Genomic DNA, 14,827 nt, shown 5'->3' on the forward strand with positions numbered 1-14,827 from the left:
TTGTACCCTTATTTAGTATTGTCTTGAAGTCAAGTTTTCAATAAATGAACATAAATTAATTTATTTTGATTAATTAAACTAACCAATGAACATGAATTAATCATTTAGTTTGCCTATGTGGATCAAATCCATACTTTCAAAGTTAATAACTCTCAAGGGTAAAATAGGAAAAATAGTGTCATTTATACATTGATTTTGTAAAATGACAAATATTAAGGATCATTTATTTTTAGTAAGGGCGGCATATAAATAGAAATAAAGGGAGTATTAGTTATCTTGTTGGTCATAATTGTTATTATGTTTTAATTAAAAGGAAAAGAGCACTTGTACCCCAAAAAGGAAAACTCACAAATGGCTACCCCTTACTTTCATACCCCTCGTGTTTTTACTATAACTGTGTGTTTACAGCTTGATACCATCAGAGTATATATATACTCTAATGATATCAAAGAGGAAGAAATAGTGGTTCAGTTAATAGAACAAGGGAGCAATCGGGTAAATAATTTGGGATGTGGGTTCAATCATAATAAATATATTGGGTTTGATCCAATTTGAGTAAATATTTTACCTAATGGTCGATTTGTATAATTTTCCCATGAAACATAAAAATCCTAAATTTCATGTATAAATATAGCAGGAATAATGTAAAGTTATATATAAGTGATAATGTTTTTGAGGCCAAGGTTTGAAGGGGAATTCCACCACAAAACTAGGCTGTGTGAGCCCAATAATGTAAGAATAATTGATAAATTACCAATCGATGAACATCATTTGTCTCTTTCTCATTTTGTATCTTTGTATGTATATAAAAGTTGTATAAGAAAAAAATAATAAAGACAAACCCGAGGGGAGATTTGTAGCCCATTAGTGGGCCAATATTATGGCCATATATACCTGTTAAACTGCCCATAATTGGACTACAGTTTCTCATTCCTTTGACATTTCACTCATACTACAAGTTGCAGGATGTCCATAATTTCAACACAAATAATTAACCAAATAGTGTCCATTTTATTCCTCTACTTGTACTTCTCCTGATACTTACTGCAGCTATAATGGATCCTTGTTTATGTGAATTCACACACAAATAGTACACAATAATTGTCTGTTGTTAAATCAAGTTGTTTGGATGTCTATTCTGCAAAAGACCTCACACGATTAGGAGTATCCAATTGCTTCTTTTTTCCTTTTTTTCGACCAATGTGAAACTTTGTTTACACACGATAGTTACGTATCATGAGCCATTCAAAACAACCAGGTGCATACCATCTCGAATAATCACACAACAAGTGAAAGCGTACATTTGTCCCAACAGGGGTCAGGGAACCATTTTATATCAAAATTACCAAGTTATTTCCATTCGGCAAGCCAATTTAAGAGAATGACATTGGCATCAACATCAAAGAGGGATATACTATTGGACCAACTTTTTTGAACTTCATCGTTTGGTAGCTGGATAGAGTTATGCAGATATTAGTAATGTAAGTATTAGTTACATACGTATTAGTTATACAGGGTTTAGTTATGCAAGGTTTAATTATACATGTATTAGTTATGCAGAGATTAAGTTATGCAAGATTTAGTTATACAAGTATTAGTTATGTTGGTTTTAGTTATGCAACTTGCAAGGTTTAGTTATGTAGAGATTACAATATATACATTAGTGAGCTAATTTTTATTTCTTAATTCCAAAAAGTAATTAGTAAGCTAATATTTATTATAATCATTAAAATAACCACCTATATAAATAACACATTAAAATTAAATAAATATCAATAGCTAAAAACAATAAAGTAAATAACAAATGGTAAAAGTAATTAAGTAATTTGTATTCAATATGATAAGTAATTAAGTAATGGGTAATTTATAAAAAAAACTAAAATAATTAAAATTTATATTGGCAGCGCGTGGTAGAGAAACTATGTGAAGAAATTAATTACAATTAATACACTGCCTTACCACAAAAGAAAACAGTCAACAAAAATTTAAGCAAATAAACTGAAAGTAATTAAGCCATAGGAAGACAAAATACCCAAAACAAAAAAAATGCATAGTGGTTTTTTTACATGTATTAATTAGTTGATTTGTTGTAAATTAATATATATGTATAAAAGTAAATTGATAGGGGTAAATATGTAATTTACTATTTTAATATAGGAAAAAAAGTCTTAAATATATCCGAACTTTAATCAATATTGTTGTAACGATACCAAACTTTAGAAAAGACATTTTATCCCCTTGTACTATTTAATTGTGTATTTTAAAAGTATATACGTATTCACGTGGACATCATAAATATTGCATAATTATAAATAGTAATGTGTCCACGTGGGCACATATATACCTTTAAAATACACTATTAAATAGTGCAGGGGGTAAAAGGTCCTCGATAAAGTTTGGTATCGTAACAGCAATTTCGGCCAAAGTTGGAGTATTTTTCAGACCCTTTTCCCTTTAATATATGCATAACTAATACATTCATAACTTATTCCACCTTCTATCCCGCATAAATTATACATAGATTCCCTCATAAGTTATACAAGTATTAATTACTTGGGATTAATAAAAAATGCAACCAAATACAGTATAAAATTAATACATGAATAATTTATATACAACGTTTGAAAAGCTACCAACTAAATATTATATTAAATTAATAGATAAATAAATAACTTTTATACAATGTTCAAAAATTTACCAACTAAATATTATATTAAATTAATACGTGAATTACTTTTTACGTAAAGAGTGTAGACACATAACGTGCATGGACAATTTATATTACAGGACACAAGTTATATATGGTACCAATTTAAGTTAGAGGTTGAATTTAGAGTACAATTGACAAGTAGTAAAGTCCCTCCAAGCCAGCTAGCTACTTTTATATATTAAAAACTTCTACTACCTTGTATTCATAGGACATTTATGAGGAGTGTCCAGCCGGCTAAAAAATATTGGAATTTGATTGGTTCGATCTTTAAAGTATTTAGCGGTTAAAGTTAAATTTATTGTGCTTTTAAAATTATGAGTTTAAATTTATTCGAAATATGGTAATTCAGTACATATGTAAAAATGGAACAAAAACACCATGATTTCTATTAAACTCGTCGCTCAAAAATACCATTGGTAAGTTTGATCATGAGACGAGATTTACTTATCAGGAATACTGTGAAGTTTACCTGTGGTTACCTTATTTATTAATTAAACATAAAAATCCTGAATTTTAATATATAAGGGATAATGTTTTTGAGGCCAAACTAGGCTATGTGAGCCCAATCATGTAAGAATAATTGATTATAGGGGAATTTTCACATATATTCACTCAAAAATAGCTTAATTATGCTTTATAGATATAGTTTGCTAATTACGATTCGTAGTTACATCTTATAGAAAGGAGAGTAGTGAGCGAGATTGGGAGAGGGATGAGAGAGGCGAGCAAGAGAGGGAAGAGAATGGGAGAGAGGTGAATTGTATATGTATATCGGTTAGAAAATTGTATATATGTAACTAATATACATATGCATTTGTATACTTGGCGAGCGAGATTGGGAGATGGAGGAGAGATGAAAGCGAGATTGGGAGAGGGCAATAATTTGTATAATTAGCATCTCGTTTGTATAATTCGGGGGTATGTTTGTATAATTGAGTAATATAAAGGCTGAAATTATACAAATAAGATAAAACTCAAAATAACGAATTGATACAAACATAAACATATGAACTTTAAACAGTTATACAAATTACATTATATAAATTATATTATACAATATTTGAATTATACAAACATGACTAATTTTACAAACTCGATGTCAACCCACGTAATTAATGGTTAACGTTAGTAGCGAGTGATATTTATAGCAAACTATAGCTATTATGACTAATTAAGTAGTATACATTTGATTAACCACGTAATTTTCCCTTGATTATATTAACCATCGATGAACAACATTTGTCTCTTTATCAAAATTTGTATATAAAAGTTGTATAAGAAAAAGTAGAATAAACACAGCCCATTAGTGGGCGGCCAAATATACCTGTTACTAGAGTAGGAATCATCGGCCCAATGTCCTTTAATGGGCCATGACAATCAAGCCCATTAAACCATCACACTTACAAAAAACCCTAGAGTTTCTTGCTTCCTATTAATACAGCTGAAAATCCCATCTTCAAACATAACTCTGCTATTCTCTTCCCTTCCCTTCTCTGCCGCAACAACAAAGCTTTATTTTTTCGATTTTCCTGTGATCTTTCTCGTGATTGATGTTAATTGATGTTTGTGTTTTGTTATTTTTTTTTAAAATCACGATACGCCTAGTATTGCAATTCCTTGATCGTAAGAACATGGATAGCATTAGGCAATATGGAAACAATGCATATATATCTATGGCTTCGAATCTCTCTTGGTTTTTAGGGTTTTATGGTGACAAGTTAGATACATTTTTCTTCAAATAATTTGTTTTATTGAGTTATGGTGTGTAAGGATGATGAAGAAATCATTCGGATTCCCACTGATGTTGATCTGTGATTACTACAACCAGCTACTTCTGACTTCACATCATAATTTTTCTTTTTTCATTTTTCTCTTTGTTTAATTTATGTGTTTTTTCTTGTTTTTGTTTGCCGATTTGGAATTGAGATTTTGAAAATAAAGGGCCAGTGATGTAATTAAATATTTGCTACTCTTGATGGGAATATATTTAATTTCCATCTGATGATTCCTTATCCACCAAGATCTCTGAGGCCTTGTTCTTAAATTTTATTTTCTAAAGGTTTTCTACTTGCTGATTATTTACTTTATATGAAATTATATTGTGAAAATCAGAGATGTTTTATCCAGTGTGTATGAAAATTAGGTTCACCATTTTATTATATAAATAAAATAAAGTATTATTGTAAATTTCTGAAAGTTCATGTTGTCTGATGGTGTGCGGTTGAATTTGAAAAGAATTACATCAAACACTCGTTTATGCCCCACTAAAATTAACATTTTTATGAAAGTTGACAATTATGATACCTGGCAGGCAATTATGGATCATGAGCAGTAAATTTAAATACAAGGCGGTAACATCACGAAGATGATATTAATAATCATATTACAGTAGACGGAAACTTTTTGTAAAGGCCATTCTCGACAAGAGCATATCTTAGAACAAGAGCTAGGATTTCAAAAATGTGAACCCTGAAATTTGACCCCATGACCCAAAGAAATTTTTGATTAATAAAATGAGTAAATTAGAAGTAATCACGTAGTTAAGTGCATACCATCCAAAGAAGATTAAAGTTTGTCAACTCTGGCATAACCATTAACATCGACTTGAACAAGCCAACTAGCCAAGGATGAACATTTCTCCCAACAGGGATCAGGGAGCCATTTTACATCAATTTAAGAATGATCAACATCAAAGAGGGAAATATGCTACAGGACCAACTATCCTGAACTCCTTAAGTGTATATAGAGGCAGCTAGAATGGGTGGAAAGTTTCTCAGGCTGAGACATTTTCGAACTTTCATCAAGATAGCAACATGGCATATCCATAATTAACATACAAATAAATGATCCTACCTGTTTAACATGTTGAACTATCATAGCAGCCAATCTAAGTGCACACTCCAGCAAATGTTGAGACAGAATCTGGTTTCTCCTGTACCTTGGTGGTATTAAATTTCTTACACATTCTGGTCGAATGATGTTTTCAGTCAGTGTGACCCCATGGCAAAGGCTCTAGATTGCTAGTATTATAAGCTGCTGGAATAGCCTTAGAGTTTCTGTCAGGTGCTTTGTGGAACAGGCAAGCACATCAACATAATAGCCTAATTGACCCCCAAGTTCTACGCGGACATAGATTCCATTGATGCTCAGTGCAATGACGTACTTTTCAAGGCTGTATGTAGCTCCATATTGATATTTCAACCCCATTACTTTGTTGTGCAAATGTACCTAAACAAACATAGTGAACTATATTCTTATCCGAGATGACGAAATAAATAAATAAAAACAAAACGGATGTTGTTTCATTTGCACAGTCATGATTCTGCAATATAGAATAGATCATAAAACTAAAAGAAGGTCTTGCCTGTAAGCGGGGAAAGAATACCGGTGTTAGAAACATGTGGTTTGAATCATCACACTGAAGGTGCCTTCCTGCATAAATGCATTCACTTGAGTTTATCTGCCACTTTGGCTGTTTCCCCTTACCTTCTTCAAGAAAGCTGGGTATCAACATTAGAGAATTGGTATTCGAAGGATCTTGTTCATAGCAAAATTCAAGTTTCAGCATCATTCTCACAAGATCACTAGCATCCAAGTTCTCAACAACTCTTGAGCCCATCCCTGGAATCTGGCTATCAAAGACTGCTTCTCAGAACTTTTTCCAGCTCTTTTCTACTTATGAATCCATCCCCAGCTGAAGTCTGCTTTTTGACATCAAAATAGATCACCACGCCAATGTGATGAAGGCACGTAGCAACAGCCCTTCTCCTAGTTTCCACCTTCTCTTTATTATCGAGTCTAGAACGAACCCTGAGCAATGGAGCCTTGACTTGGCATAGATCACCAAACTCCTTCCACTGTATTGCTGGCTTATTATGGTTTTCCAATCTCCAGTCTGACAGAATTTGCATGAGATCGTTGCAAAGCTCATACACTCTAGGAACCCTTTGGAGAACCGTCTTGCTTGTGTTTTGAAAGTGATGGGCAATCTTACTTACTGATGCAGAAGATCTTCCATCAACTGTAAATATAGTTGGGTAGAATTCAACAAAGCCTTGAAATTTGTCTCGTAGCCTTCGGATTGAGTCTACAATAAGCTGTAGGTTCTGTGATAATTGATTGATTTTGTCAGTGTGTAAGCACCACAGTTACATTTGGCAGCATGCACTGCTGAAGAGCTCTTTTTGAATTTGAAACAATGAACCTCAACCAGTACTGCAGATCTTCTTCAACTTCATCGGGGGTTTTCTGTTCCCGGTTATTTGGTTTCCTGAACAAACTGGAGATGATCAGGAAAATGGAGGCACGTCCATGTCCTGGAAACATTAGATCATGGAGGGCATAAAATTCTTGCTGCCCTGCAAGATTCCAAATTGAGATCTTTGTATCTTCTCTTTGAAAGTTTTTATCTTCATACCTATAGGTCGAACAGATAGCTCAATTGGGTTTACAAGAGTTCTCACTTGATCAATATACGGCAATTTCGGAGAAGAAAAGTGTTGATGTATAAAATTGCTTAGTGTAGTTTTTCCTGCAGTAAAAAAAAAGAACATACCAAATCAATCAATGTAGCTAATCAGTGATGTAGATAAACTAACATTGTTTAAGTGGCTCACCAGCATATTCTTGCCCACAGAGGAAGACCCTACAGCTATTTGGCTCTGTCATTGGCATGTCTTTGAGCAAATCAATCTCTTGTTCGGCCTTGTCGTTCTGACCCAATCTCTGATATATCGCATCTGTTTTCCCTGCATTGTGCAATGGCGTTCTTGAAAGATCAATGTCTTCAATCCAAGGATTTACCTGTAAAATATCTATGATAGTTTGGAGGACTGCTTCACCATCCACCCCTTTACAACCTTGTAAAGATATGCATCTTAATGTAGCATTCTTCTCCAAACTCCTAAAGATTCTGATTATGTCATCCGGTTTTAAACTCTCATCATTATATATTCCGAAGCTGGTAAGACTTTCGTTACTTGTCAACATCTGCAGGATTGCTGCAAGCCCATCCCTACCAATTTTGTTTCTTTTTCCTCCAAAAGTAAGTGATTTGAGAGTGATATTTGCTGGATATTGCAGCGCAGAAAACCGGCTCAAAGGGCAAAGTAAATGTTCTACACCAACACCTCCAAACCAATTTCCTTTAAGATACAGCTTCTGCAAGCTGTAGTTCTTGAAAAGGCCAGCTGCAACATAAACAACTCCTTTTGTCTTTCAAGCAAGTGTTTGACAAATTTATCTCTTTGAGGGTCCTATTCTGTTCCAAAACCCATCAAAATTCCTTTGCCCATCGGGACTTCAACCATACTCCTGTCAGATCGAGTGTCTTCACAGTCGAATTCATCCCTAAAGCACAAGCAACTCTACAAGCACCCGAGACATTAAGGCGATATATCCAAAGGGTGCTGTTTTCAGGTACAAACTCAACCACTTTTGAAGTTTTCTCATTGTTCTCTCCATTCCAAATATGCACTTCCATCGACCTGTTCCTCACAAGAACTGCTGAAATCAAAGGTGTGGCAGTAATAGACTTGGAATCGAAAATGGTGAGTAGCCTCAATGTTGAGTTAACTTCTATCATTTTGGACAGCCCCTCTGCACCTTTTGAGCCAATGGAGTCTTCCCATATCTGCAACTCTTCTAAGCTTCCATTCACCTTAAGTGCTGAAGCAAGAACAGAAGCTCCAACCAGATCTGAAGTGACACTCACATTGATCTCATAAATATAAATATATACAAGATGAGGTACTGTTGATATTTCATATATATATCTAAATCTAGACAGCTATGTCACACACAAAAAAAGACAAATCAATATTATAAAAAGGATATTTTAGTGGGCAAGTGTTGCACCTAGAGAAGAAGCGTTGTTTAATTGGAGATACGATGAGAGGGATGTAGAGAAGAAGCCTCCAATTTTTTAATAAAATGAAAAGACAAGAGCATCCCAGTCCATTAATAATCACTTTGTAATGATTTAAAGCTGCGGTCCCCTTTGGTTCCTTCATTAGGTAGACCAAACAAAAAATGAGTCCATCTCATTATTCCTCAACTTACCTATAGGGTTGGAGGGCCCTTCAACACCCATGTGATCATCATCAACAAACATAAACATTAGATGATCACTTCAAACTCTTTTAACTTAAACATATGGTAAATGATTCTTCCATCTTTAATTAAACAACAATACATCATAACCTATTATTTCTCACCAACACAAATACTCCATCAAATATAATACTCCACTCAAATTTAACAGATGAGAAAAAATCAGCTGATATTTTGTTGCTAGTGGAATTTAAATGTAAGATTTCATAATTGTCTATCAATCACTGTGTTGCACGAACCCCCGGGAGATATTATGTCGAGTCACTCGTTAAGTTATGGCTGACGTGTAGAGGAATGGAGCAGCATGTTGAATTTACAAATTGCAAGGAGTACGTGCCACCGACAGTTTGTTAATTTCCAAACTTAAAGCAAAACAAGTGGAGTGACGGCACTTATCTTCTAACAGGAAAAAAGCCTACTTCACAAGAATGTTACCCTTCACCGACTTTATTCTATACGAGATAAAAGCTACTCTCTAGTAAATAGGATTTTCAGTCACACGAAATTGACAGCCAAGCTAAGAGACAGCAATTAATAATAATAACATCCAACAAGGAGGAACCATATCATCCACTTGTCCTAAACTTGAAAAAAAGAAACACAATTGCGCTAACATGAAGATTTTTTAAAACATGTAAAATAAAATCATTGAATAGGAATTGCAAAAAGAAGACAATAGAGAATAAAATATCTCATTGGGATAGCATAGATTACTTCTGGCTAAAGGCAATACCTCAAACTCTGGCTCATCATTAGTAAGCAATACAGTCGAAACAGATTAGTCAACCACACAAGCAGTGAGGCACGCCTGTAAAACTCTATAGGAAAGATCATGATTAGGAATCAAGTAATATAGGAGCAATAGAAATTCAGAAGCTCGAAAAGGCAAACACTGGTATGTCTCTTCATGATACTTTTTGACATATTGTAAAATCAAAACTGGTTCTTGCAACATTAATCATCCGACCAAGTTCCATATTGTGAGTGTCACTTCAGATCAAATATTAAGTGATTCTCCACTACCTTTTTTTCAACACGTCTCATAACCTGAAATTGAAACTCAGACAGGCACAAGATTTTTGACTTCTCTATCTCCTCATTAGTTGGTGTTTGAAAGCCCACTTCTACTAAGAATTTATTTTGTTGAGTCAAATGAATGATAATGCACAATTAACATTGCTAAACAAAAATATCAGATATTTATCCATTTTCCATTGGAGGTCTCATGATGACCAACAGAAAAAAGTTTCATACAATTAAAATACAAAGTGATCAATATGTACACTGTATCAGAGTAACAGAACATGAAGATAAAGACAATCAGAGTTTCTAAACAGCACATAAAAGGACAATTTCATGCTACATTTATTATTAATGTAGCAACAGCATGGAGAACATTGCAGCTTTGACCTGGCAACCCTACCAGAAAAATCTCCCATAACAGATTCAGCCAGAAAGATGTCAGTCAGCCGTCCAGCTCTGCTCAACAATCTCACGCACCTTCCTGTTGTACTCACGCTTGTTCTCACTAAACATGCGAGCTGCCTCTGAATTAGCTGGCGAGTTTGGGTTTGGATCACAGAGCAAAGACTGCATTTCAAGAAAGTCAAACATTAGGGGATGCTAAAGTTAATGCGTTCTCAGTTCAGTTTCATTTATGAATTGACTTGACTCCAGTCTCACACCAGACAGGACCAGAATTCAATTACTTGATTAAAAAAATGATATGATTCAGATGCTGTAGAAAACTCTACCGACCAAAAAATTGAACTGGACTTCTATGGAAACACAATACAAAGATGGCGGTGACAGAAGATGTTTTAAACTCCCAAGTTAGCGCCTAGATGAAACATAATGTGAAATAGACAGAATGATAAAGAAGTTAAAGTAAGAACTGCTTGAACCAAATAAATTTAACAAAACAGAAAAAAACTTGCCTCTCCAGCAAGTAGAGACATATTCAATGTTTTAAGAACCAAGGACCTGAACTGTTTGCTTTAGAGCAACAGGTCGGATAGTTCTTTGTTTAGTTACTTTATTCATTTGTTAAATTAGTTAATTTACCACTCGTAAAAAATGATATCAAACACAGTATGTGCATCTATGGAAATATTTTATCATCTCACTGAATCAAATAATGAAGTCTCCATTCCCAACTTATCTAGAATTACAGATTTCCTGTTCTCATCGGTGCACGCTATCCATGTTCAACCATAGAAATGCAAAGGGAAGCATAACTCAATAAGTGTCCACTAACAGCAACAGGAGTACAGGACAATGAGCTACTTGACCACACAGATATCATGTCTTACTAGTGGTAAACTATTAGAGCATTATATGAAATACAGAAGGACACAAAGCTACAAAGCTAGACAAGGCAGTAAAAAAAGAAAGGGGCTTAAAATTAAAAAAAACATACACAAAGAAATAAACTTTCCATGTTACATTTCTTTAAAATTCTGCAAAGCACGTGACACAATGATGCATTTAATAACAATATCAACATACCTGGATTGAAGTGAGTATAGCAGCAACATCGTATATAGGACTCCACTGATTTTGCAGTATGTCTAAGCAAATACTTCCATCGGCATAAACTGACCAATAGATAGATAAAACAGTGATATGAGAAATCAGCAAAACTAAAAATTACTCAAATTTATACTTCGCATGACAAGGGCCACAAAGTAGAATTCAAGCCTTTTTATGTGTAAAGTTGAATCGAGGCTAATATAGAAGGCAAGAAGTATCCATTTCGAATGATGTGGGAGATCTTGAATTAACTTCTGAACAAAGGCACAAATGAAAAATAAACAGAGCATAAATCTAATTGATACACACACATTAGATCAATTCTCTCAATAAGCCAATAATTAAACATAAAATGATACAATGCTCCGATTGCGTAGGTGCTGAGCTCCAATTGTTTGGACTGCCAGGTGTAAATAAAAGACAAGAAAAATAGGTGCGGCAAAACTAGGATATTTGAGGAAAAAGAGTATCATGGTTGTGGCACAAGTACATCTGCTAAAATTTCAGCTAAAAGTTCCCATGTACTTCCACTGTTCTTTATCCGAATTTATTTCATTTTGTTACAAGGCATTTTGCTCCCTATATTGATATCTCCACTATTTTATTTTATTTTTGATAAGTTTCTCCACTAAATTGATGCTTTGAAAAATGTATAAGCTTAGAGGTTACTGCTTATCAAAAAAAGTATGTGCTTAGATGTATTTAAAAAGAGATAGAATATGTAGTCATAGGGTGAGAGTACAAGAAGTGCAATGGGCCATTGCTTTTTATATTTCGCATACTTTGGACTGCATTATACAAGTAAAATGGCAAGATCAAATCTTGAGACCAATTTATTCAGTGCAAAAAAAAAAAAAAAATCAATAAAGTACCTGGCCTAATCTAGTATAAGATGGAAGAAATACTAAGCTGTAGGTCCTAACACATACACAACTTTACATTCACATGAATCACAGAGCATATTCAATAACACGCAACCCAAGGAGCTACCAGAATATGGCTAATTCTCTCTTATTCAACAACTCCCAAGAAACAAATACTCAAACAAATAACTTCAAGAAACAGAGGATTCTGTATGCAATGGTAATTACAAACATTCTTGTAACATTTCCATCAACAAAATATCATAATCATTGAAGAAAGTGTCACATCAAAAGAATCACTAGAACTGAAACGATGAAATTACCAATCACAGATATATGGGATTACCAATCAGGGTAAATTCAAGGATAAGGATTTGGGACGACCTCTGTAAAGGTTGAGTGGATGTAAGAGTTGATATGTCTTTAAAGGGAAAGGGGAATAAACTACTAAACTCATTATCTGATATAACCACATAACATATGTCCACTGTTCGGTATTGTTGGGTATTAAGATTTTCCCAGGAGGAGAATGCTATGTGAAGACAATGATGGGAGTTCAATAGAAACTGGTGGGAATAGGAGTCGATATGTTTAAGAGATAAATGAAGGGGAAAGGCACTTTGTTTACATTCTTTATTATTATATAGGCATGAGAATTAGGTCTCAGATAGACTGGCTCTGTGGTGTAACTCTGAGCAAAATAGTTCCACAAGTGTTGGCATGGTGACAGACTACATGGCACAGAATTTAGACTAGCAATAAAGGATTAGGAATAATAGAAGATTGAGGAATTTCTTCACAGATATGCAATTGGCCTATTGGTGAAGGGCAGGATAGGATGATACAGAGGGAGAGAGTGCGCTACTAGGAATTTCAAAATGGGGATTGACAGGTGATGCAGAATGTGTGGCCTATGTGGGATATTAAAAAAACTATGAAGCTGGCTTCTTTCTCAGTTCACGCAGTGTGAGACACAATACTAACACGACAACTAATTTAAGAAGGTCCCCGAGTTGATAAAACTCCTTGTCGATACTGCTAGTCTTGGCACCACAAGATAAACTGAATAAGCAACAAGCAACCTAAGCTTAAAGTTGAAAGTTCTACTTGTTCTATGGACTAGAACTATGTGAAAGTGGGAGAGAAAGATAATGCAACGTTACTTAGGCTACTTACTATTCGGATGGAACATCCTGGATACAAATCGAACCGTTGGAGGCTTGTTGGGGTAATCCTCCGAAAATTGAAGTGTCAGCTTAAACGTACCTGCATACAAATCAGAAATTTACTAGTCAAAATTGGGGTGGAAGGGCATGCTACAAATCTGAGGGTTCTTGCCCATACAAACAAGACATGCCAGCGTATCCTCGATTTTAGTGAAAGAGGAAAATCATGGATGAAAAAGAGAGAGCAAATCTTAATTATGGTGGGAGAATGGTCATGCAACACAAAACACAGATTCCTAGAAACCTTCTTCACTGGAAAAGCACAAAATATGTGCATTACTCAAGTGGCAGTGATTGTATCAACACAAGATATTCATCCACATAGACAAGTGTCTCAAAGTGCAATTTAAGCATTTAAGCAGAACACAGAAATCACAAAGTAAAGTACAAGGAGGTGTGTAACTATGCATTCAGGTTTTATATGATGGACTCAAGAGTCAAAAATATGCTTCTATTTGTATCTTAGATTTTAAAAAGATTGTAAATGAAGAAGAATTTCCTCACCTCCATCCCAAGGTGTGTCATCAGGACTGCATTCCAAGAAAAAGAAACAAGAAACGGAAGTGCACAAGTCAAAAAGAAAGAAGTACAAGAGCAATCGTAGCCGAATTCAATGATTTAATCCATAGGCATGCATACCCGAATATAACAGCATTCCAAAGCATTATATTGTTGTCATAAGGAGCACCACTGATGCCAGCAGGCGGATCCTGCTGTAACCGCTTAAAATCCCTCATTAACCTTTTCCTCGCCGGCGTCGACATCCTCACCGCCTAAATCCACAATATACAATTCAAGAACAATAAATCCCTAAAGTTTAAACACAAGAATCTAAAGTCTTCATTTAGAGAATCAGATGCTGTGAAATCGAACCAATAAATCAAGATCCCCAAAGAAATCGAAAATTAGTACTCCAAAGACATAACCATTGATTGAACATTCATATGTGAAGAATGAAGACGAATTACCTGAGTGTTAAAAGCGGCAAGAATTTCAATGAATGTAATTGGCTCAAAGTTGAGGTTCTTGTTTGCCTTGCTTATGAAAAATTTTCACTTTGTGAGTTTGGACCGCACCAATCCTTCTAGTTGAAGGAAGTATTATGTGTGTAAAATGTCACATGGACTCTATTAGCTATTAGGGGTGGGCGTTCGGTTTAATTAAATTTCAATTTGGTTCTTCGGTATTCGATTTTAGAAAAGTGTGCACCATATTTCAAATCAAACTAGATCGGTTCGATTCGGTTTAATTCGGTGTTTTAAAATCGGTTTTTCGGTGTCAACAAAAATAAAGAGAGAATATGATAAAGTAACAATTGTTATTCACTTCAAACTTCAAAGTAACAACTAACCGTCTAACAATAAAAGGTAAGAACATCAATTTGT

The 14,827-nt window shown here is 34.5% G+C and overlaps 1 protein-coding gene, 2 non-coding genes and 1 pseudogene across 3 annotated transcripts; 2 read left to right on the forward strand and 2 right to left on the reverse strand.

Moving 5' to 3' along the window:
* Positions 1-4,475: 4,475 nt before the first annotated feature.
* On the forward strand, positions 4,476-4,554 carry LOC125861040 (small nucleolar RNA R12). The gene has a single exon (XR_007445911.1). It is a non-coding gene; the product is annotated as a small nucleolar RNA R12 (small nucleolar RNA).
* Positions 4,555-4,651: 97 nt separating this feature from the next.
* LOC125861103 (small nucleolar RNA SNORD24) lies at positions 4,652-4,743 on the forward strand. Its single transcript, XR_007445964.1, has one exon. It is a non-coding gene; the product is annotated as a small nucleolar RNA SNORD24 (small nucleolar RNA).
* A 979-nt stretch (positions 4,744-5,722) lies between these two features.
* Positions 5,723-8,801, reverse strand: LOC125857905 (protein TORNADO 1-like; annotated as a pseudogene).
* Positions 8,802-9,995: 1,194 nt separating this feature from the next.
* LOC125860072 (ubiquitin-conjugating enzyme E2 2-like) lies at positions 9,996-14,486 on the reverse strand. Its single transcript, XM_049539969.1, has 6 exons — positions 14,411-14,486; positions 14,082-14,215; positions 13,947-13,972; positions 13,393-13,482; positions 11,330-11,418; positions 9,996-10,411 (listed from the first exon to the last, which is right to left on the reverse strand). The coding sequence occupies exons 2-6, from the start codon at positions 14,204-14,206 to the stop codon at positions 10,283-10,285; spliced, it is 459 nt and encodes a 152-aa protein (XP_049395926.1). The 5' UTR covers positions 14,207-14,215; positions 14,411-14,486; the 3' UTR covers positions 9,996-10,282.
* Positions 14,487-14,827: the final 341 nt, after the last annotated feature.

The sequence above is a fragment of the Solanum stenotomum genome, chromosome 3 (assembly GCF_019186545.1).
Source record: "Solanum stenotomum isolate F172 chromosome 3, ASM1918654v1, whole genome shotgun sequence".
Classification (NCBI taxonomy): domain Eukaryota; kingdom Viridiplantae; phylum Streptophyta; class Magnoliopsida; order Solanales; family Solanaceae; genus Solanum; species Solanum stenotomum.

What these genes read in the sequence shown, in the direction of transcription:
- LOC125860072 (XM_049539969.1), bottom strand. Translation starts at nt 14,206, where the DNA reads ATGTCGACGCCGGCGAGGAAAAGGTTAATGAGGGATTTTAAGCGGTTA. An exon ending in TGACACACCTTGGGATGGAG is followed by an intron (nt 13,483 to 13,946) that starts GTGAGGAAATTC and finishes ATTTGTATGCAG; the next exon opens with GTACGTTTAAGCTGACACTT. An exon ending in CAGGATGTTCCATCCGAATA is followed by an intron (nt 11,419 to 13,392) that starts GTAAGTAGCCTA and finishes TCTATTGGTCAG; the next exon opens with TTTATGCCGATGGAAGTATT.